The sequence below is a fragment of the Podarcis cretensis genome, assembly GCF_951804945.1.
Source record: "Podarcis cretensis genome assembly, chromosome: 4".
NCBI classification, from domain to species: Eukaryota; Metazoa; Chordata; class Lepidosauria; order Squamata; family Lacertidae; genus Podarcis; species Podarcis cretensis.
The window spans coordinates 87,590,280-87,613,110 of NC_137173.1; the positions used below are offsets into that span (position 1 = coordinate 87,590,280).

Genomic DNA, 22,831 nt, shown 5'->3' on the forward strand with positions numbered 1-22,831 from the left:
GTTGTCAAGCCTCTGCTTAAAGACCTCCAAAGAAGGAGACTCCACCACACTCCTTGGCAGCAAATTCCACTGTCGAACAGCTCTTACTGTCAGGAAGTTCTTCCTAATGTTTAGGTGGAATCTTCTTTCTTGTAGTTTGGAGCCATTGCTCCGTGTCCGCTTCTCTGGAGCAGCAGAAAACAACCTTTCTCCCTCCTCTATGTGACATCCTTTTATATATTTGAACATGGCTATCATATCACCCCTTAACCTCCTCTTCTCCAGGCTAAACATGCCCAGCTCCCTTAGCCGTTCCTCATAAGGCATTGTTTCCAGGCCTTTGACCATTTTGGTTGCCCTCCTAGGCTAGAGCTCTTAAGGAAATCGCTGTATAAATACGTGTTTCTGAACAGAGAGTCGCATGACATGTGTCTCTTGCCACCTGCACGTTCAGAAACCAAAACTCCGTTGTGCGTTGCAGACTTTAGATATTTGAAACGGCAATATCTGAGCAGCCTTGCATGTACAATCCTTCGGCAGTTCTCAGGTGACCCTGGCAGGTGACTGGTGAACTCTGGATTAAAAACAATGTTCTTCCCTCAAATACCAACGTCTTGATCTTGCCAAGGTCTGCATCGCCTGAAGCTTTGACTTCAAACGTGTTGGAGCGGATGTCCCGGGGAGCTGGATCATTTATTTGTGCGCATCGCGAAACCACCACATAACTTGGCAGGGCAGACAGGAATGGCAAAGCTCTTGCGGGTCAAGGAGGAGGTCAGCTGGCAGAATGTGGAAGGAAATGCACAAGTTTTCAGACAACAGCACTTCTGATATGTAGTCTCTTGCATCTGTTACACTGGGACCCAAACTGGGGGGGTTAAATGCATAGCTATTTTTTTTAAAAGAATGCAAATGAGAAAGAGAAGGATTAATGGGGTCATGGCATGCAGGGAGAGGGGACTTTAACCCTTTCCTGCTTTCTGGTGTCCTGATGAAAAACATTTGTTGAAGCTGCTATTTGCACTGTGAGGAATTTCTCCATTTTTGTCATTTTTTTTTTTTTTGCATTCCTCCCAGTGCAAGTAGTATCCAAAAAAGACTCCCACATACATGCTATATGCAGGATTCTCTGCACCCTGAGCCTAAATAAAGATGTATTTATTAAGAAAAGGTGAATTCTGTGGCCAACATACCTTTGACTTACTTCGCATCATTTTTATATACTTTTAAAACATTTTTTTTCTGGCTTTTGCTCGCTATGAAGAAGAGCAAGGAACATCATGGGGTCCCCAAACCCCGCCACTGGAGGCTATTTTAAAGTTGCAGTTACATGCGCTTACAACCCAATCCTATGCTTATTTCTTCAGATGTGATTCCTACTGAGTTCAATAATCCCAAGTAAGTACAAATAAGACAGCAGCCTTAATCAGAAGTGAGATGCATTTTGAGCAATAGAACTGACTTCCAAATAAACAGGGATACAGCAGGGCCGCACATCATTTATTTTTGCGGTGGAATTTCAGACGCTTTCCCAAGTCTATCATTATATCAGTAAGAACTATGAACTTTTTAAAAAATGAGATTTATGTTTTGCCTGGAAAAGAAGAGACTGAGAGGAGATATGATGGCCATACTGAAATATCTCATGGAGCATCACATGGAAGAGGGAATAAGCTTGGGCGGCTTCCAACAAAATATTAAAATACAATAGTCTGTTAAACACTAAAAGCTTCCCTAAACAGGGCTGCCTTCAGATGTCTTCTAAAAGTCTGGTAGTTGTTTTTCTCTTTGACATCTGGTGGGAGGCGTTCCACAGGGCGGGTGCCACTAGCGAGAAGGCCCTCTGCCTGGTTCCCTGTAACTTCACTTCTCGCAGTGAGGGAACCACCAGAAGGCCCTCGGAGCTGGATCTCAGTGTCCAGGCAGAACGATGGGGGTGGAGACGCTCCTTCAGGTATACAGGACCGAGGCTGTTTAGGGCTTTAAAGGTCAGCACCAACACTTTGAATTGTGCTTGGAAATGTACTGAGAACCAATGTAGGTCTTTCAGACCAGTGTTATATGGTCTCGGTGGTCACTCCCAGTCACCAGTCTAGCTGCCACATTCTGTATTAGTTGTAGTTTCTGGGTCACCTTCAAAGGTAGCCCCACATAGAGCACATTGCAGTAGTCCAAGCGAGAGATAACTAGAGCATGCACCACTCTGGCAAGACAGTCTGTGGGCAGATAGGGTCTTGGCCTGCATACCAGATCGAGCTGGTAAACAGCTGCCCTGGACACAGAATTGACCTGTGCCTCCATGGACAGCTGTGAGTCCAAAATGACTCCCAGGCTGAACACCTGGTCCTTCAGGGGCACAGTTACCCCATTCAGGACCAGGGAGTCCTCCACACCTGCCCGCCTCCTGTCCCCCCAAAACAGTACTTCTGTCTTGTCAGGATTCAACCTCAATCTGTTAGCCGCCATCCATCCTCCAACTGCCTCCAGAAAGGACCTTCACCGCCTTTGCTAGTGCAAAATTGTAGAATGCACACCATTTGCTTTTCTTCGTTGGGAGCTGAGTTTAATTTGATTCGGTCTTGAGAAAACGTTTGGAAGCAGAGAATTTCAAAACACCCGGTTGGGACACTTTGTAACGTCAAGATCTGCAGCTATTTGTTTGAAATGCCATTGTTACCTTGGGCATTCTTCCTTGTTAGAACACCCCCCCAAGCCTGCAATAGTCTCTTTTTCACTCAATGTCTGGTTTCTGTTTGCAATACTTCCACAAAACAGCTCGAGCCAGTAGTGAATCATTGCTGTTATCAAGTGCTCTGACAGCCCGGTTTCAACAAGTCAAGCCTCTCTTTAACCTACTATTTTAAGCTGGCGGGATGGAAGCCTCTACCTGCCAGAACAAAACCCTTTTGCATGTACTAGGAACAATATCTTATTGTATTCGGGGATAGCTTGGTGTCGATAGAAGGAAGAATGGCAAGCGATGCAGTGATTCTGAACATGCAGTCATTCTCACCATCGCATGCTGCTGTTTGAATATACGTAGACCCAGAAAGTGGAGCTTGGCTCATATTTGTATTATGAGACATTGAGGCTAGCGCTAAATACTAAATGCATTTATATCACACGGTCAATGGCTTTCCAACTTCACAGCTCGCTTTCCACACTGATCTGTCCACGAAGGAGCTTTTGAGCACCTGTCAGAAAATCCCCACACGCTGCTAAGGATTTGGTAGGTAAAGGTAAAGGGAACCCTGACCATTAGGTCCAGTTGTGACTGGCCCTGGGGTTGCAGTGCTCATCTTGCTTTATTGGCCGAGGGAGCTGGCGTACAGCTTCCAGGTCATGAGGCCATCATGACTAAGCCGCTTCTGGCGAACCAGAACAGTGCACGGAAACACCATTTACCTTCCCGCCGGAGAAGCACCTATTTATCTACTTGCACTTTGACATGCTTTCGAACTGCTAGGTTGGCAGGAGCAGGGACCGAGCAACGGGAGCTCACCCCGTCGCGGGGATTCGAACCACTGACCTTCTGATCGGCAAGTCCTAGGCTCTGTGGTTTAACCCACAGTGCCACCCGTGTCCCCAAGGATTTGGAGGCATGTGCTAATATGCAGACCCATGGATAAAAAATGAGAGACATTGGAGATCTGTGACTGGGTACCTGGATGCTTTCTAAGAAGGCAAAGAGCAGAGAGGGATGTTTATAGGTAAATGGCAGAAGGGGAAAGTGTTGACCTCCTTTCCACCATAGCATTGTGGACAAATTTGTCAGTATGGGGTTCCTTCCTTTTCTTGTTTTTCCTCCCCCTTAAACCACACCTCCACATTTCAACACCAGTTTGAGATTTCTTTGCAAAGCCCTCACGGAAATTCATCTGGGTTTAATGTGGATTTCTCCACATTTTTGCCAACCCACCTTCTCTAATGCAATGCATCTGTTGCATTTTATTTCTTACAAATATTTGCATTTTATGCACACTTGAGCACAGGCATTATCATACACGTTACTTGGCCAGAAACTGCAAAATTTGGAGAAGTGTCAGTTCTGAAGTTTGGCTGCATTTTGGTTTGCATAGCATTTTGGAAAGCGCCATTTTGGTAGATTCGCCTTTAAATGTGAACCTCATCAGATTTTCCCTTGCATATCCAGCCAGGGCCATAAGCCCCTTCTCAGTGTAATGCCCCTGTTTACTGCTACAAATTTTGATAGGGGACTGGTGGCTTTACTTGAGATACGCAACCCTTAGGGCCCTGCCAAGCGAGATGGCTGAGATTGGCCCAGTGTGGATTTCTGCAATGAACCTAGTGCTAAACTCTACCCACTTATTTTATGAGCTGCATATTTGGCTCTTCCTTGGTTCCTAAAGTTAGCGTAGCTTTCTGTCAGCTTGGCTACCTCATGGAAGCCGGTGCCAAGTGCATTCATTGAATGTATGTCTGTAGAGACGGAAAACCTGGTGACCTTCAGAGGTTGTTAGACTCCAGCTCCCATCATCCCTGACCACTGAACATTGTAGCATCATGAGGGGAACAGGGGTCTCTTCACAGCTCTCAGTTTCCTAAACCAGCTGCAGTTCCCAGGATTCTTTGGGGAAAGCCATGGCTGCTTAAAGGGACGCAGGTGGCGCTGTGGGTTAAAGCCTCAGCGCCTAGGACTTGCCGATCGAAAGGTCGGCGGTTCGAATCCCTGCGGCGGGGTGCGCTCCCGCTGCTCGGTCCCAGCGCCTGCCAACCTAGCAGTTCGAAAGCACCTCCGGGTGCAAGTAGATAAATAGGGACCGCTTACCAGCGGGAAGGTAAACGGCGTTTCCGTGTGCGGCTCTGGCTCGCCAGAGCAGCGATGTCACGCTGGCCACGTGACCCGGAAGTGTCTCCGGACAGCGCTGGCCCCTGGCCTCTTAAGTGAGATGGGCGCACAACCCCAGAGTCTGTCAAGACTGGCCCGTACGGGCAGGGGTACCTTTACCTTTACCTTTATGGCTGCTTAAAGTGGTATATGGTGAAGATGGAGCCTAGCTCCTTCTTATATGGTCTGGAATCAAGGTCCAAACCATAGAGGAGTCCTTCTGCCCTTTCCTAAGTGTGCCACAAACTTTTGTGGCTTCCTTACCTCACTTGGGCACCCATGTCTCAGGTTGGCCATACAAATACACCCTTCCGGAAGGGGCAAGCAGAATATAAAATGGAAGAATGGTATAAAGAGGTGTGGGATATAGCTATTAATGTTAAATTAACATGTACCATTAAGGTAAGACAGGGAATACACAGGAGAAATGATTTTGAGGAGATATGGAAGGTGTTTGTAGAATTTGTACTGTTAACCAGCGGTTCTCAACCTGTGGGTCCCCAGATGTTGTTGGACTACAACTCCCATCATCCCTGAGCTCTGGCCTTGCCAGCTAGGGGTGATGGGAGTTGTAGTTCAACAACATCTGGGGACCCACAGGTTGAGAAAGGCTGGTTAAAATGGAAAGGGGTCAAACCATAGCAAGAGGTGCTGAAATTTTGGGAGGTTGGATAGTGACAATGGAATGGTCTTAGTGGCGGGGTGCACATTTTTATTCTTATTTATTTATAATTATTACTTTGCCAAAATAAAAAAAGAAATACATACTTCCAAAACCTTCTATACACCAGCTGTGTGTCGTATTAACAGCATTTATGCTTTTACCATGATCTGCTAGAAACTCACTTTCTCATCTCCCTCCCCTACTGGGGAAAGGCTCGTCCCACATTAACAATGGGTCTTTTGTGCTCCCAAACACATTCCACCACGCCCAATATCCCGAGTTTTATTTCCCTCAGACACGTAACATCTTTCTTTTTTTCACCCATAGCTTTACCTGTGTTCCTTGGACTTTGTGAACATTCCTCCGACTTGTTTTTGGAGGGGCGAAAGGAGCAGCGAGCGTGCTCTGAAATCAGGGTCAGGATCAGGGCTGGCCCAAGATTATGACTACTTTTCTGCTGCTCTGGGCAATTTCCAACTCTACCCCCCCCACCTTGTCTTATTATCATATGCGCACACTAAAGCTGCAATCCTGACCAAAGTAGGCCCCATTGAATTCAATGGGGTTGGGAATGTGCTGGAAATTATAAATAGGTGATGGACATAAAACAGGCAAGAATGGGATTTTCTTAGGGTGTGAGGCTGAGAGAAGGGAAAGCCTTCTCACTAGGTGTGAGTGTGTGTGTGTTATTATTTCTAATGTTTTTCTTCTCTCTTTTCTTTCTTTCTTTGCTTTCCTCTCTTTTCTTTTGTTGTTGTTTCTTCTTTCTTTATTGATACTGGTTCCTGAGATAACCCTACTGCATTGTGAAAACTTTAATAAAAACCTCTGCAAAAAAAGAGGAAAATTATAAATATTTTACTGTGATATTCTGTCCCTTTTGTTTTAAAGATTTGTCTCCCGGGTCCTTTACAACAGTGTCTGAGGCACCACAGGACTTCCCCCATAGAATCCCTTTAAATGTGGGTGTTAAGAAATGTAGGGGGGGGGACTACAGTTTCTGGGATTCTTGGAGGTAAGCTAGGGTTACCAGACGTCCCCGGTTTCCGGGGACAGTCCCCAGATTTGCAAATCTGTCCCCAGACAAATTCCGTCGCCAGATTTGCAAATCTGTCCCTGGGAAACTTGGCAGCGGCAGCCTCAGCAGCCCGGAGCCAGCCTGGTAGCGCAGTTGGCTCTGGCTGGCTTCAGGAGCTGCTCTCTGCCGTGGCGCCCGCCATTTCCCCTTGCCGGAAGTCCCCATATGATGTGTTGTGCACAAGACACATAAAGGTAAAGGTAAAAGGACCCCTGACCTTTAGGTCCAGTAGCGGATGACTCTGGGGTTGCTGTGCTCATCTCACTTTATTGGCCGAGGGAGCCGGCGTACAGCTTCTGGGTCATGTGGCCAGCATGACTAAGCCTCTTCTGGCGAACCAGAGCAGTGCCCAGAAATGCTGTTTACCTTTTCGCCAGAGTGGTACCTATTTATCTACTTGTACCTTGACGTGCTTTCGAACTGCTAGGTTGGCAGGAGCAGGGACCGAACAACGGGAGCTCACCCCATCGTGGGGATTCGAACCACCGACCTTCTGATCAGCAAGTCCTAGGCTCTGTGGTTTAACCCACAGCGCCACCAACTCAATCCTTTAAATATATGGTGTGTATGCAGCCCAACTCAGGGAAGCTCACAAGTTCAGAGGACTCTGGTTTATTGGTTTGCATACTGACTGAATCCGCTTTTCAGACAGATATTGACTCCTGAGGCTTCTTCCTGTCATAAAGCAGAGAGAGACCATCAGGCTCACAAAGGAAAAAAGCAAGACATACACTGAAACAGGGAGAGGAGAGAAAAGGTGGAGGAAGGAGATCAGTTCTTCAGGGCTGGAATAAAATCGGTCATCTGTAATAATGCAGTTCATTTTTTTATTTATTTTTTTATTCAGTTTTAATCATAATCATAATCATAAAAATATGGGATTCCTTGAATCACTGGACTTCCCTCCATGGGTTCCATTGTTAATCTTATTCAACTGCATCTAATAATGTTCTCCACTTTTCGTTCAAAATTCTATTCTTGCCATAGTTCTTGTTACATTACAAGTGCTATTACAAGCCTGCTAATGTTTTTAATTGTTTACAGTATTCTCCAAGATAACTTATAATTTCCCCCCATTCCTTGTGGAAGTTTTTATCTTCTTGGTTTCTAATCTTCCTGGTCATTTCCGCCATTTTGGCGTATTCCATCATCTTTTTCACCCGTTCTTCTCTTGTAGGGACTTTATCTTCCTTCCATCTCTGGGCAAAAAGTATCTGCGCAGCTGTCATCACATACATAAATAGTCTTTTCTGCTCCTTTGGTATTTCTGCCCCTAAAATTCCTAGTAAAAAAGTTTCTGTTTTTTTCAAGTTATTTCAAACATTTTTTTAACTCATTATATATTATTTCCCCGTATGCTTTTGTTATCTTGCACATCCACCACATATGGTAGAAAGTGCCTTCCTTCTCTTTACATTTCCAACAAATATTCATAAGAATGCAGTTCAGATCAGGCTGGTCTTCCATTGCTGGTGTTCTCTTGCTCTTTGGAATGATGGTTTGATGAGCGAATCTCAGTGTCTCTCAGTTTCTCATTTCTCCAATCTGAACTTTAGTTCTTCAGATCAGAACTTGCCATTTTATTTTATTTTTTAAAAAGTCCTCCTGATAATTCACCTGCATTTTAGCGCAAATTCTTCCTAATATACAGATAGGTAGCCGTGTTGGTCTGCCATAGTTAAAACAAAAAAAATTCCTTCCAGTAGCACCTTAAAGACCAACTAAGTTAGTTCTTGGTATGAGCTTTCGTGTGCATGCACACTTCTTCAGATACACAGAAGATACCTGAAGAATCTGAAGAAGTGTGCATGCACACGAAAGCTCATACCAAGAACTAACTTAGTTGGTCTTTAAGGTGCTACTGGAAGGAATTTTTTTTGTTCTTCCTAATATATATAATTTGGGGGCAATTTCCCCGAAGACACATTTTTGCAAAGCAATGTCCCTCTAATAAACACACAGCTTTATTGCTGTCCATAGACCCAAAATACACAGTACAACAATAGTATATATCAACAGTTATTAAGGTGTAAGATCGTCCTTGCTAGTCAACAGAGGCTGCACATACTGATTTTTTATTTTTACTGCCTCTGAGATAAATTATGCTACAGCCAGTGTAATAGCATCAGATGTATCCTCAAGGAGGACCTTGATATGAAACAAGTCAGCAATCCCAGGTTGTTCTATTCGTATTGGATGGCTCTGATAAAACCCTTTCCCCCACCATGCTATTTTCACTAATAGATGCACATTTTATTCCTGGGCTGGGCATTCTTGTTCACATTTCCAGAGAATGGCATTGTAAAATTCGGAGGAGTGCGATTTTCGAAAGAGGGCTGTGTTTTGGTTCCTCTTTCTCCGGCTTGGCTTCTGCAACAGTCAACTAGAGTTGAACATTCTTTCAGGCATGGAGGGGGAAAGTAAGTTCCCTGCAGCTGCTGCTTCTTTGGCTGATGGATAGAGCCAGGACGGCTTCCCGGTTGCCTTGATGTTTATTCCTGAAAGGCAGAGGAGTGCAGCCTCTCAGTGTCTCTCAATCCCCTGGCTGACTTCTCTTCTGCTTCTCCTCACTGGGAAGTTAGTAAAGGTAAAGGGACCCCTGACCATTAGGTCCAGACGTGGCCGACTCTGGGGTAGCGGAGCTTTATTGGCCGAGGGAGCCGGCGTACAGCTTCCGGGTCATGTGGCCAGCATGACAAAGCCGCTTCTGGCAAACCAGAGCAGCGCACGGAAACGCTGCTTACCTTCCCACTGGAGCGGTACCTATTTATCTACTTGCACTTTGACGTGCTTTCAAACTGCTAGGTTGGCAGGAGCAGGAACCGAGCAACGGGAGCTCACCCCGTCATGGGGAAGCGAACCACCGACCTTCTGATCGGCAAGCCCTAGGCTCTGTGATTTAACCCACAGCGCCACCCGCGTCCCTATTGGGAAGTTAAGTGGTTCCCAATTACCTAAGTTCTGCGCACTCCCTGTTTTTCAAAAGCCAAGCCATGGACCCCCACCTTTTGAAAACGTTGATATCTCTATACTAGTTTTTGTTATGTGAATGGTGCCACGGACCCCTGGCTGTGTTATGCAGACCCCTTAGGTGTCCCCGGACCCCCAATTAGGAACTACTGCCTTAGAGTATTAATTGATCAGGTGTTCTACCAACCTACTTATTATGCTACAATTTGCAACCTGTCTTTCTCTTTGAAGACACGCAGGGAGACTTACAGTTATGGCTGAGGAGGAGTTTGATCTGGTTTCCATCTGAATGTGAAACCACCCAATTCTCACTTCTCAGACCAAGGCAAGAATTGAAATACAATTAAGCCTTGAAATTCACTCTTCTCTGAATTCTGTGATGACCAATGTGTATAAAAATGCATGTGTCAAAGGTGTGCATAAAAATGCAGTTATGAGTGAAAGTAACATACAGAAATTAGGGAGACTTGCTTGCAAAAATGTGTATGTTGGGAGAAATCGGCATGAAAATGCTGGCAAACTTTCATGAAGTTTTATAAACAAGCAAGCAAGCCACAAATTACTCTAAAATGTGGAGAATTGAATTTAAACCAAAACCCAAATTAACAGATTTGTCCAGCCTTTCAATAAACCAAATAAACAAAGAAATAATTCCAGATCAGCCATAGAGCTACATTTTCCCAATCTCTCTCTCTCTCTCTCTCTCTCTCTCTCTCTCTCTCTCTCTCTCATCTATCTATCTATCATCTATCTATCTATCTATCTATCTATCTATCTATCTATCTATCTATCTATCATCTATATCTATCATCTATCTATCTATCTATCTATCTATCTATCTATCTATCTATCTATCTATCTATCATCTATCTATATCTATCTATCTATCTATCTATCTATCTATCTATCTATCTATCTATCTATCATCTATCTATCATCTATCTATCTATCTATCATCTGGAGACTGTTTACCAGGCCTCTAAAGTAGCTTTTCTCACTTGTCTTCTATTAATCTGATACCTTGTTGTTTTTCTCGGGCTCCTTCCTTCCTTTGCTCCAGCTGTTCCTTTGCTCCTATGCTTCACTACCCAACACAGAGCAGCTTTTGTGCGTTCCTGACATCCGCAGCAGATGTTTGTCTGACTCCAGTGCTCCTGAGCACCTGTCGGTTTGCCTTCCCCCGCCCTCAAAACTCTTATTTTAAAGAGCCCCTCGGAGCAAACACATCTGGATCTGCTATGGGGGGAGGGGAGAAACCTGGGGAGGATGATTTTAAATTCGACATACCTGCTCCCTGCCCCACCGGTCCAAACCACAGCCTCCTCTAGGCCGCTTTTCAGTGTCACATAGCTCCGCCACTCAATTTTGCGTACAACTAGGACCATGCCCTCGACTTCCAACTTAGAGCCAAGAATGACCAGACTGAATTTAGGTCAGAAAAAGTGGGATTTAAATTAACAGAATTTACTTTCTTGTTCAGCGTTTCACCCAGCCAGCAATGCCTCCATCTAGAATATTGAAGTCCAGCTACATTTGGCACGATGAGTGCATGTGTCTTCTGGTGTGTTAGACCCTTATTTGCTGCCTCAGTGTGCCTGGCTCTGATTTTTTTTTTTTTAAATGGAGATTCCACTGAGAATTAACAGGGGTTGGGTAAATAAGAGATATATGTACAAGTGCGAACCAGCTGTTATTTATTGAACCAACCACCTTCTACTGATAAATATTTCATCTGTTCAGAAGGTTGCATTACCAACCTTACTGTATGCTTATGAAACATGGACCACTTACAAACACCATCTCCAACTCCTCAAAAGGTTCTATCAATGGTGTCTCTGAAAATTTTTACACATCACTTGGAAAGACAGGCAAACTAATGCCAGTGTACTGGAAGAAGCAAAGATCACCAGTGTCGAAGCAATGAATCTTCAACATCAACTTCTTTGGACTGGTCATGTTGTGCAGATGCCTGATTATCATCTTCCAAAGCAACTACTCTATTCCGAACTTAAAAATGGAAAGCGTAATGCTGGTGGTCAACAAAAGAGGTTAAAAGACTCTCTCAAGGCAAATCTTTAAAAATGTAGTATAAACACTAACAGCTAGGAAACGCTGGCCTGCAAGCGCTCCAGTTGGAGAACAGCCTTTACCAAAGGTGTCATGGGCTTTGAAGACACTTGAACTCAGCACGAAGGGGAGAAACATGCTGAGAGGAAGGCACGCTTGGCAAACCCTCACCGTGATCAACTCCTGCCCGGAAACCTGTGTCCCCCCTGGGGAAGGATGTGTGGATCCAGAATTGGCCCCCACAGTCACCTATGGACTCATTGTTAAAACCGTGTTCATGGAAGACAATCTTACTTGGCTCTGAGTGATGACCAAAGAAGAAGACTGGTGAATATTTCATCCATTCAGAAGCTCTGGACTTTTCAGGTGATAAAATTCAGTGTGTGTACAAGGAACATGAACCTGTTTCTCTTTGTTGCTTGTCTATCTGTTGTTCAGTGCCTGCAACAAAATGCCTTATGTGTGCCTTTCTGTATGAACAACCATTTGCCATTACTTAATGCAATGTCCACTATATGCAGACCCAAGAAATTGATTCCTAAAACCCCTTTTCATGAAGGAAACAAATCTAACCAGGGCAGAGAGGGTGAAATGGCTGCTGAGTGATACTGATGACTCTGTGACTTATAAGGTGGATCTCTATGCCTTGGCAGCTAGGAAGATTAGGAAGAAAAAACTGGATGGGCTAGCAGTCAGTTGCAAAGGGGACTCAGAGATCTAATTTGAGAATTACTTTTTATTCTGTGTAATAAGGAATTTTGGTGGATTTGATCATGGTTTTACTGCACATGTGGCAACTGCTGTCTCTCTCTCCCCCCTTCCCTTCTTTGGATGATACCACGGCCTTTGGCTAGCACAATAAAAGTTTATGTTTTTTTATAGATTTAAGGGGAGGATGTGGGTGATGCTGTGGTCTAAACCACTGAGCCTCTTGGGTTGCCGATTGGAAGGTCGGCGGTTCGAATCCACCAAACGGGGTGAGCTCCCGTTGCTCTGTTCCAGCTTCTGCCAATCTAGCAGTTCAAAAGCACACCAGTGCAAGTAGATAAATAGGTACCACTGTGGCAGGAAGGTAAACAGTGTTTTTGTGTACTCTGGCACTTGCCACAGTGTCCCATTGTGCCAGAAGCAGTTTAGTCATGCTGGCCAAATGACCCGGAAAGCTGACGCCGGTTCCCTCAGCCTGAAAGAGAGATGAGCGCTGAACCCCATAGCCGCCTTTGACTGGGCTTAACCATCCAGGGGTCCTTTATCTTTACCTTTTACCTTAGTCCAACCCCCTGAAATGCAGGAATCTCAACCAAAGTTATAAGATCTTGACTCCCTCCATGCAGACTGAAGGTGTAAATAGGTGAACAAACCATATTTCTTAAAGCCACAACAGTCTCCACTGCGTCTTCCAAGGGACACAGGCCTTGTGTGGGTGCCTGTGACTCTGTGGGTTCTTGCAACCACTCGGCAGAGAGAGGGGCAGGCACCTGACTTTTGTAAAGATATACTTTTTAAAAATACTAATTTTAGTTATAATTTTCCTTTATATAGTTTAACAAATGTTCCAACATTTCAAACCTCGACTTCCACCCTCCTCTTTCTGAGCTTCCTTCAATTTATTTTATCATTTCCACGTTTGTAACAGTATACTTTAAAAAGCTACCCCCACCCCATGAAATCCTTCGATCTTCACTGCAATCACTTAGCAAAGAGCGTTTCTGGAAAGGTTCTCCACCCCCAATAAAATGCATCTGGAATAGATCTTTTTGCTGAAATGTCTGCCACCAATGTCAGTTTCCTCTGATCTTGGCTATTGCCTGTGTCTTCTTCCTGTGCTCCAGCTGACTGTCTGAGACCCTCTCTGCTTTGCAGCATGTTTCCTTCATCCATTTGTATACCTGCCAGTCATTGCCACAAGGAACTTCCTGCTTCATCCCTGCTTGACAAGGTTAAGCCAGACTGATGATCTGCAGTTGTGCTTCACTTCATCTCTCCCTCCTCCACCCTGCTTCCCCCCCCCCCCGATCATTTCTGAGCAAATGTGAACTCTGTGGTATGTGTTCATTGCTGAAGGAAGGCCAAGTGTTAGCCTCTGTATTTCCACATTGGCTAATTCTCCAAGGAGTGAGACTGTTATGGCATCTATGGGGTGGAGGGGAGGATAGAGGAAACTGCTCTCTCTCTCCCCCCCCCCAGCCCCAACCTTCTCCCCTCCCAATCTTCAGGAATGAACTTTAAAGCCAAATCTGCCTGTCTTACTTAGGCGTCAGTTCACGCACAGCTGGAAATCCTGAGCGATGGGATTGCAAGCATCATACGAAGATATTGTTAGGAGTATTGCTGTCTTGATTACTGAAATGAGCCTATCACCAGGCAGCTAACAGAATTCAGAGGTACCTGATTCTAGAGCAGATTTATGCTAAGTCATTTTTGCCAAAGGTAATGCATGAAAAAACCTCACATGTGCCTGGGAGATTCTGGAGGAGGCTGCAAGCCCGGGAAGGACAATAATAGTGATAATAATTTATTATTTATACCCCGCCCATCTGGCTGAGTTTCCCCAGCCACTCTCCCAATCAAGTGTTAAAAACAATACAGCATTAAATATTAAAAACTTCCCTAAACAGGGCTGCCTTCAGATGTCTTTTAAAGATAGGATAGCTGTTTATTTCCTTCACATCGGAAGGGAGGGTGTTCCACAGGGTGAGCGCCACTACCGAGAAGGCCCTCTGTCTGGTTCTTTGTAACCTCACTTCTCGCAATGAGGGAACCGCCAGACAGCCCTCGGTGCTGGATCTCAGTGTCTAGGCTGAACGATGGGGGTGGAGACGCTCCTTCAGGTATACAGGACCTCTCCTGTATAATTTTGTTACAGCACAAGTGAGGAGAGTGCTCAGGGAAACTTCCCTATCCCAGTGTTGTTTAGGACCTTTCCATCCTTTAAATGTGAAATGTGGGTCTCCCAGTGCTTTATTCTTTTTAAGGGGGGGAAAAAGATGCTGGTAATCACCATGAATTCGTTACAATAAGTGCCACACTTTTAACACGGGGTGTGTGTGTGTGGGTACTGCATACCACTGTGTACCCCCGGGGGGGGGGGGAGTCCTACTTATGGTGGCCATTTCTGACTTTTCAAAGCTCGAAAAGATCTGGGACAACACTGGGATGGGGAGGACGTAATGTGGACGTCCCTCTATTAATGAGACAGGCAGGTGCAAAGCCACATATTGCTCAGGTGTAGACAAGCCCCAGGATGCTGGACGAGGTGGCCTGATCCAGTAGGGACCGTCTTATGTTATTGTGTTACAGTCTCATACGTATGGCAAGGTGAGATGTGCTACCGCTGCAGTTTTGAAGAGTTAAAAGGTACGTTTCCCTATTTTGCTGCATCCCGGTATATTATAGGTTGCTTCCAGACTGGTGTTTATTGTGGGATTGGCACTGCTCTTGCATACACCCCCATGACATCAGCATCAAAATGCTGGGCTGTGTTTCATTCCTTTTCAGAGTCACAGTTTTCACAGAAAATCAGGTAAGGGAAAACAAACAAATAAAAACCTGCTGCCAACGTCCCATTTGCAATGTCTGAACGGCCAGTTTGCAGTATTCAGGCTCCAGCTGGAAGGACCCACAGACATTTCAGTTGCCGCACAACTGGGGTGGGGATAGGGCAGGATGCAATCATATTGTACACTTCAAATGTTTGTGCATAGCACTAGCAAAGGTGCAAGATCCTGCTGATGGATAAATACGTATCGGAAGGTATATGCTTGAGGGTTTCCTATAGACATCTAGCTGGCCACTGTGAGAACAGGATTCTGTTCCAGATAGGATTCAGCAGGGCTCTTTTCAGTGGCGTAGCGTGGGGGGTGCAGGGGGGCCCGGCCGCACCGGGCGCAACATCTGGGGGTTAGGGTTAGGGGGCGCAAATCCATGGGTTAGGGGGCACAAATCCACGGGTTAGGGGGCGCAAATTACTTGCCTTGCCCCGGGTGCTGACAACCCACGCTACGCCACTGTAGCCAGCCGCTTGGGTGCTGGGTGTGATGCGCACATCCTGCAGCCGGGGGTGGGGCGAGCAGCCCAATGGGGGCAGGGCAAGCCACCCATGGGGCCAGGGTGCGCTCTCTGCCGCCTCCCCCTCAGCTGCAGGGCGGCTGAAGGAGAGGCGGAGGGCAGATGCAAGCCCCATGCTGCCGTTTCAGGCAGTGCGGAGCCTGCAGGCCCCCAAGCCACCATGTCACTCCCAGGAGAGACGTGTGGCTCAGGCACGCTGCAGGCCCTGCGGTAAGTGCCGGGCTCTGTGGTGTGGTGCCCAGTGCCAGCCGCGTTTCGTTACATTTGTTGACTGAACTAAAAAGTTTTGTGAGCTCATTTTTTTTAAAAAAAATCCCTCTTATTTTTGTTATTTTGTCACCCCCCTCAGTGATGACACCCCCACCCCACCCCTTTCCTCCTCCACTGGCTCTTCTTGTATTCTAGGTACTCTTTAAGAGTGAGGGAATATCCGCACTGGTGCTTGTTTCTTGCAGTTGTAGTCACACAGCACCTCAGCTTCCTGTACTTCACATCAACAGTAGGTTGCAAAATAGCAAAATTAAGTGGAAGAGAGCAGAGGAGGAAAGTCAGCTCCTTCCGGGAGTCTCCAGAGGACAGGGCTCCAACCCCAAACGCCAGCCCCTCTCTGCCCCTCCCTCCCCAAGGGGGTCCCTCACACCACCCATCACTCACCAGAATGGCTTTGGTTGTCTCCTCCTTGGAGTACTTCAGGGTTCGGAGCCCCCTGAGCCGAGCTGCCTGGCAGTCCTGGATGATGCCCAGGAGATACAGCTGATCTTTGTCTAGCAGCTGAAAGGCAAAAGTCAGGCTGTCAGTTCCTTGTGGGGGGAGGGCTCCTCCACTTCTGAGAGTGCAGAGTGGAGTGCAAGAGGGGGGCAGGTCTGAGGGATCCCCTCCCCACTCTCGTTTTATCCAATACTCACCGCAACGGAAGGGATGTGGATTCCCAGCACATCTGCAAAGTGAAGGACATGGGGACAGGTGAGTTCCTCCCTGAGCCCTTGCAAGGCTTTTCCAAGAGTTTTCTCCTGGATTCCAAGTCCTACTACAGGAGAAGGACACCCCAGGCCTTGGGGGCCAATCCTAACCTCCTGCCCCCAGAACATGGCTCCCCAGGGAAGATGCCCCTCTGACAACTGTCCCCCTGCCTTGCCCCACAGCCCAGCCCCCTGCTTCCTCCAACAGACCCCACAAAAATGGGGTGGTTGCTGGGAGGGGGGGCGGTGGTTGGGGTTCCAGATGCTGTCGCAGATAGGCGGGTTGGATCCAGCCGTCTGGCTCTGTGCATCTTTTTACTAGATGCCCCCCCCAGCCCATTCCTGCCCTCCTCCATCTCCAAAAGGAGGGCCACTTGCTCACCCGACACCGTGGGCTGCTCCAGAACTTCCAAGGGGGCCACCTTCTTGCAGCTGATCAGCTGCCTTAAGCGCCTGAACCTAGAAGAGACAAGGAGAGAGAGCGACTCAGAAGCTGGCAGCCCCAATTCTTGTGTGTGTGTGAGAGGAGGGGCCTCTGGCCCAATTCCTGCCATCTCTCTGCAGTTCTGTGACCTGAAAGGGCATCGGCAGAGATGGAAAGAGGCACCCTAGAGCACAAATGGCTGGCAGAGAGAGAAAGGAGGCCCCAAGTGCTATGGGTTCAAGAGCTCCAACCCAAAGGAAAGACAAGCATTGCCAGCTGTTAAAGGGCTGCTCTGCCTTGTCTTCTTAGGACTGTCGCAGGAAACCCCCACCAATCAAGCCATGGTGGGCCTTATCAATCTTAAACAGGACAAAAATGAGAATGAAGTGTGAAAATGTTTGTTATTTGAGAGGCTCCAAAGAGAGTCTTCCTCCGAGCGGTAAAAAGAAAAAAAGGAAAAAAAATCCTGTATATGTGTTTACTTGTGTTCTGAAAGGAGAATTACCCCACCTCTTCCCTCTATAGCTTAAGTGAGGAGGATGATTTTAAGTGGATGGTAAATGATGTTTTGTTGCAACTTTTGAGTTTGTGAGTCTACATCCGTGTTCCAGTTTTTTTGTTCCGGTATTTTGGAATGTGCTGTGAAGAAACTAATGTTTCTGCTGCAAAAGCCTAGTTGAGCACAACTGCTCTCTCAAGCTAAAATGCAGTGTCTGTATTTCATTAAGCATATGCCTATTTTTTTTTTTTAATGGTGTTCCTTCTAAGAAAATTTGTTATTAAAAGGTAGAAGCTCCCATAGTCAGCGATTGTCTATCTGAGTCCTGATATCAGTCTCTATAAGACTTCCTGGCCTCTTTTCTTGGAAAATGCTCCCCCTTGTTTCAGTCTTTTTCAGTTTTTCCCCCCTTCTTACTTCTGTGCCAGGTAAATTTACTCCCGAGGGACGCAGGTGGCGCTGTGGGTTAAAGCCTCAGCACCTAGGACTTGCCGATCGAAAGGTCGGCGGTTCGAATCCCTGCGGCGGGGTGCGCTCCCGCTGCTCGGTCCCAGCGCCTGCCAACCTAGCAGTTCGAAAGCACCTCCGGGTGCAAGTAGATAAATAGGGACCGCTTACCAGCGGGAAGGTAAACGGCGTTTCCGTGTGCGGCTCTGGCTCTGGCCAGAGCAGCGATGTCACGCTGGCCACGTGACCCGGAAGTGTCTCCGGACAGCGCTGGCCCCTGGCCTCTTAAGTGAGATGGGCGCACAACCCCAGAGTCTGTCAAGACTGGCCCGTACGGGCAGGGGTACCTTTACCTTTACCTTAAGGTTCCTTTAAAAGGAAACTGCGGGGAGGGGGGCAATCTTTGCTAAAGGTACCCTGCACCTCAATTTCCTATGTGTGGTAATTTTAAAATCCTTATTAGGCTTACTATTCCTATGCAAGTTCAGAAAAATTGTTCACTTTTGTATTCCTTTTAAATCAAATCTATGGCTGTTTTATTATTTGTGAGTGGTTATATCAATTGAATTAACCCTATGGTTATAAAATATTCTCTCCCTGATTCTCTTCCTATCTTATCTTAGGAAAACTGTTCTTCCTTTAAAGATCATTTCTCTAGGAACTTGCACTCTTTAGTCTAAGGAAGTAAACTCTCACTCAAATTAGCTTCAAGATCTGCTAAAAGGGTTCTGTATAAAGTTGGGTACTTTTATTTTCCTTTTCCTTAGTGCATATGTGTGCTTGCTGTGTTTTCTTTCCCAGTTGCGCATCTATACTTAAATGTGTGTCTTTTTGGTAGTACAAATCTTGCTGTGAAATCTTGCTGTGAACCCTATATTTTGGAGGGTTGAACTAGATGACCCCAGGTTCCTTTCAACTCTCCCAATTTGTGGCTGTGTGGAAGGTCATGTGTCTGCAAGCATTGGAGGGTAATTCTTAGATTCTGATGTGGTGGTGAGTTGAAATTCAGCCCAGCTTTGCTCTTTGTTTTTTAAAAGTGAGAGGTGAAAGCTGTGATGTTTTGAAGCAGAACTGGTAATATCAAGCATTTGAGTGATTACAGTGTTTATCATTTTGTCTATTATTTACAACAATCAGACTTAAAAGTCTATTCAAAGTTTAAGCACATACAAATTTATAATCAAGCAGAATGAGCCTTGACCATCCTGTAAATAAAGGGCAGAAAATTTTGTCTGCAAATGGTAAGGCTGAAATGACTGAGAATGTTAAAGATCCTATGAATTCTGACTCTCTGGCCATTTTTACTCATAAATAAGAGAACAAAATAATGATAGCCCTTTCCTGTACATGAAGAAAGCACTCCCTTTGCTTGGGCTGCAGGAAACATGATCCCTTAGAACTGAGTTAACAGAAATTTAATTTGACCAACTTCTATTGTTAGCTCAGTTTCTTGTTTTGTTTTAAATCTAAATCTATTTTTTAAATCTACGCCTTACCCTTCCCTTCCTTTATTCTAATTTAGCCAAAAGATGCAACACTTTCAATGGTATAAAAGGTTTGCTGAAATATGAACTCTGCACATGCACAGAGGCTAGATCAGCTTAAAAACAAAAAACAAAAAAGGAGGGGGGAAAGGGGGGGAGAGGAGGTTTGGAGAGCATGGGCTGCAGGGAGAAACTTATCCAAATTTCCTTATGTAAACTTGGAACCATTGAGGGAAATCACCCTTAATGTCTCCTTTGCTCCAGGGGCTACATAAGACAAAAGGGTTAAGTACTGGACCATCAAAAGTCAAGAGGTTGCCAAGTTTCAAATCTTAACATGCCAAATTCTTTTCACAGGTAAATATCAAAGTACTCCCACTGTGAGTTCCTCTCTTGAGTAGTCCCCCCCCCACATGGGATTTAAATTTTATAACAGATTTTGTTTGTGTGCATTTTAGGAACAGCATTTCCTGACAGACTTCTCACATGAAAATAATTTTCCCTTTTAACAGGATATGGGAACCTCTAACAAAGTGTTTGTCCCTTCTTTTCTCCCACAAAAAAGTGTGGGGATACAAACAGTAATTTAAATATTCTGTACCCAAGATTCTCAGAAAAGTCATTGCATTTGTATTTCTTTTCGTCTTTCTTCCCTTTCAGCCAAACAGTCACTTTCTTTCTGTTCTGCGAAACAAGTCTGAATCCCTGCTATATTAGTTGACTTTCCTCTGTTTCTTTATGGCTTTGACACCTTTTAAGTTACAAATAATCTGTTTTCATTTATTAAATCAGTTTTTCCATGATGTCTATGAAATTAATTGAAGCACAAACAAACATTGTTTGTGGAATGGTATTTGTTTACCTTTTTATCAGATAGCACATGGTGAATTTTAAGCTTTCCCCCCATTGTTTTTTCAGTCCAGTAGTAATCTGTGCGGTTTTGATAATATCTTTGTATTATTGGTTGGTGTCTTTGCTTTTGTCCAAGGGAGCCCTCAGATTTTTCCATTAACAGGACAGCCCTGCCCTTCCTGGTGAGGGAGGAGACTCTGGTCCCTGGTGGACCAGAGAGCTAAAGCTGTGGAGGGGACCCAGGACTCACACCCCGCCCCCAAGAGACCAAGAGAAAGCAAAGGAATGGTACTTACAGCCGGCACATCTTCTTGATGAAAAATCCCCTCCCCCTATCTAAGCTAACTACCTAGCTAAAATTCCCACCCAAGCCTGATCCCAAACTCTGATCCCACCCCCAAACCCAGCCCTAACCCTAAACCTAACCCCCACCCTAACCCTACACTTACCCCTAACTATTCTTCTATAAACAAAAGAAATATACTCAAAAATGTGCACAAATGCTCACAAATGCACACAAATATGCACAAATACGCACAAATATGTGCAAACACACGCAAATACACACAAATACGCGCAAATACGCACAAATATGTGCAAACAGCTCCATCCCCACCCACTGAGGTCCAGCTCCGAGGGCCTTTTGGCAGTTCCCTCACAGCGAGAAGTGTTCCCTGGCTACAGGGAACCAGACAGAGGGCCTTCTCAGTAGTGGCACCCACCCTGTGGAACGCCCTCCCATCAGATGTCAAGGAAATAAACAACTGTCTGACTTTTAGAAAACATCTGAAGCAATTTCCCCAAATACTTTCGCATGCTATTTTCACTAACCAATACAACACTAGGCACATTTTACTTGGAAAACTGCACTGAAAAACCTGAAGACAAGCAAATTATGAAGTATAGCTGCTTTGGAGTTTGCACTTTGGTGAGAAGTACGTATTAGGCACTTTCTCACTGAAATGCAACCAAAGTTGAGTTCTCCCTCCATGATAAGGTGGTATGAACATTATAATTATATCTCCCAATTTCAGTCTCATGCAAAAGTATTTCAGGCCATATACAGCCATGATGGGCAAGAGAAACAATGGTTAATATAATATAATATAGTATAGTATATAATAATATAATATAATATATAATATAATATAATATAATATAATATAGCAGTCATCTGAACCTGTCTCTGGCAGTAATCAGGACTCACAGACACCTTGTAAGGCAGGGAACAGAAGTAAAGAAAAACATCGCAGTAAATATGTCAGCCAAGCAGTTTGGACTCCTAAAGTTTATGTTGCCATGGAAGCCAAATGCAACATTTGGTATATCCAAACTGGCTTTTGGCGGCCAATGCAGCCAGAAGTACAATAAACCTGTAATTCCTCAGGATGTCTGCCTTCACTAGGTCCATCGCAACAGCTTCTAAGCTACAAATTTCCCTCTTTGGCTGTTTGCGCTTCTTCCTGAGAGAGGGGGTCTTACAGTTAATTTCTAACGCAATTAAAGTTCAAAGATTTACCGTGGAGATGGGGGTCTCCTCCAGATGTTGCCAGCTTATTACTAGCATCAGTCCCAGCCAGCGTGGCCAACAGACAGGGATGATGGAAACTATGGTCCCAAGCTACCAGAAAACCAAGGAGACAGTGCTAACAGGAAAAGATGCTAGCTGCTTGAGGAAAGATTCCATTCAGGCCTGACACATTTCAGAGTACAGTCAAACCTTGGTTCCCGAATGGCTTAGTTGCCGAACAAATTGCCTCCCGAATGCAGCAAACCTGGAAATAAGTGTTCCGGTTTGCGAGCCGAACATCCGACGCAGCTTCCGCTTGAGTGCAGGAAGCTCCTGCAGCCAATCGGAAGCCGCGCCTTGGTTTTCGAATGGTTTCGGGAGTCAAACGGACTCCTGGAACGGATTAAGTTCAAGAGCCAAGGTCCCACTGTCATCATCATAAACTTTATTGCACTAGCCAAAGGCCATGGCATCATTCACAAAGGAAACAAAAAGAAAAACAACAATAACCATAAAAACACCAGGCACTGCAAAAACAATAAACCACGGTCACGTCTCCTAGAAATTATTTGTTGCGTATGATAGAATAGCAGGGGGTTCTCAGATAGAATGTGCCAGCTTAAATGTCCGAATCACCTTTGCAATTGGCCGCTATTTTATCTAGTTCTTTTCTCCGGATCTTCTTAGCTGCCAACGCATATAGTGCTACTTTGTAAGTTACAAAGTCATCAGTATCACTCAGCAGCCATTTCACCCTTTCCGCCCTGTTCGAGTGTGTTCCGTTCACAAGCATGGGTTTTTTATAGCGGGTATTGCAATAAATAGTGGTACAGGTCCTCTACACAAGGTTGCCCACACAGGCAAAGTCTCTCCTTGTACTGTACTTTGCCATACCGACCATCCACCACCGCCGAGGGCAAGGTGCCACTGTAGTTCTTCCTCAGGGGCACATAGCAATGATCATTGAGTTCTTGAACCATG

At 45.4% G+C, this 22,831-nt stretch overlaps 1 protein-coding gene across 1 annotated transcript; it reads right to left on the reverse strand.

Moving 5' to 3' along the window:
* Positions 1 to 8,971: 8,971 nt before the first annotated feature.
* Positions 8,972 to 20,935, reverse strand: LOC307213951 (uncharacterized protein; the record flags this gene model as incomplete). The annotated part of the gene is made up of 6 exons (XM_079972184.1): positions 20,637 to 20,935; positions 17,017 to 17,093; positions 16,581 to 16,612; positions 16,148 to 16,446; positions 10,828 to 10,962; positions 8,972 to 9,068 (listed from the first exon to the last, which is right to left on the reverse strand). The coding sequence occupies exons 1-6, from the start codon at positions 20,645 to 20,647 to the stop codon at positions 8,972 to 8,974; spliced, it is 651 nt and encodes a 216-aa protein (XP_079828310.1). The 5' UTR covers positions 20,648 to 20,935.
* Between the last annotated feature and the right edge of the window lie 1,896 nt (positions 20,936 to 22,831).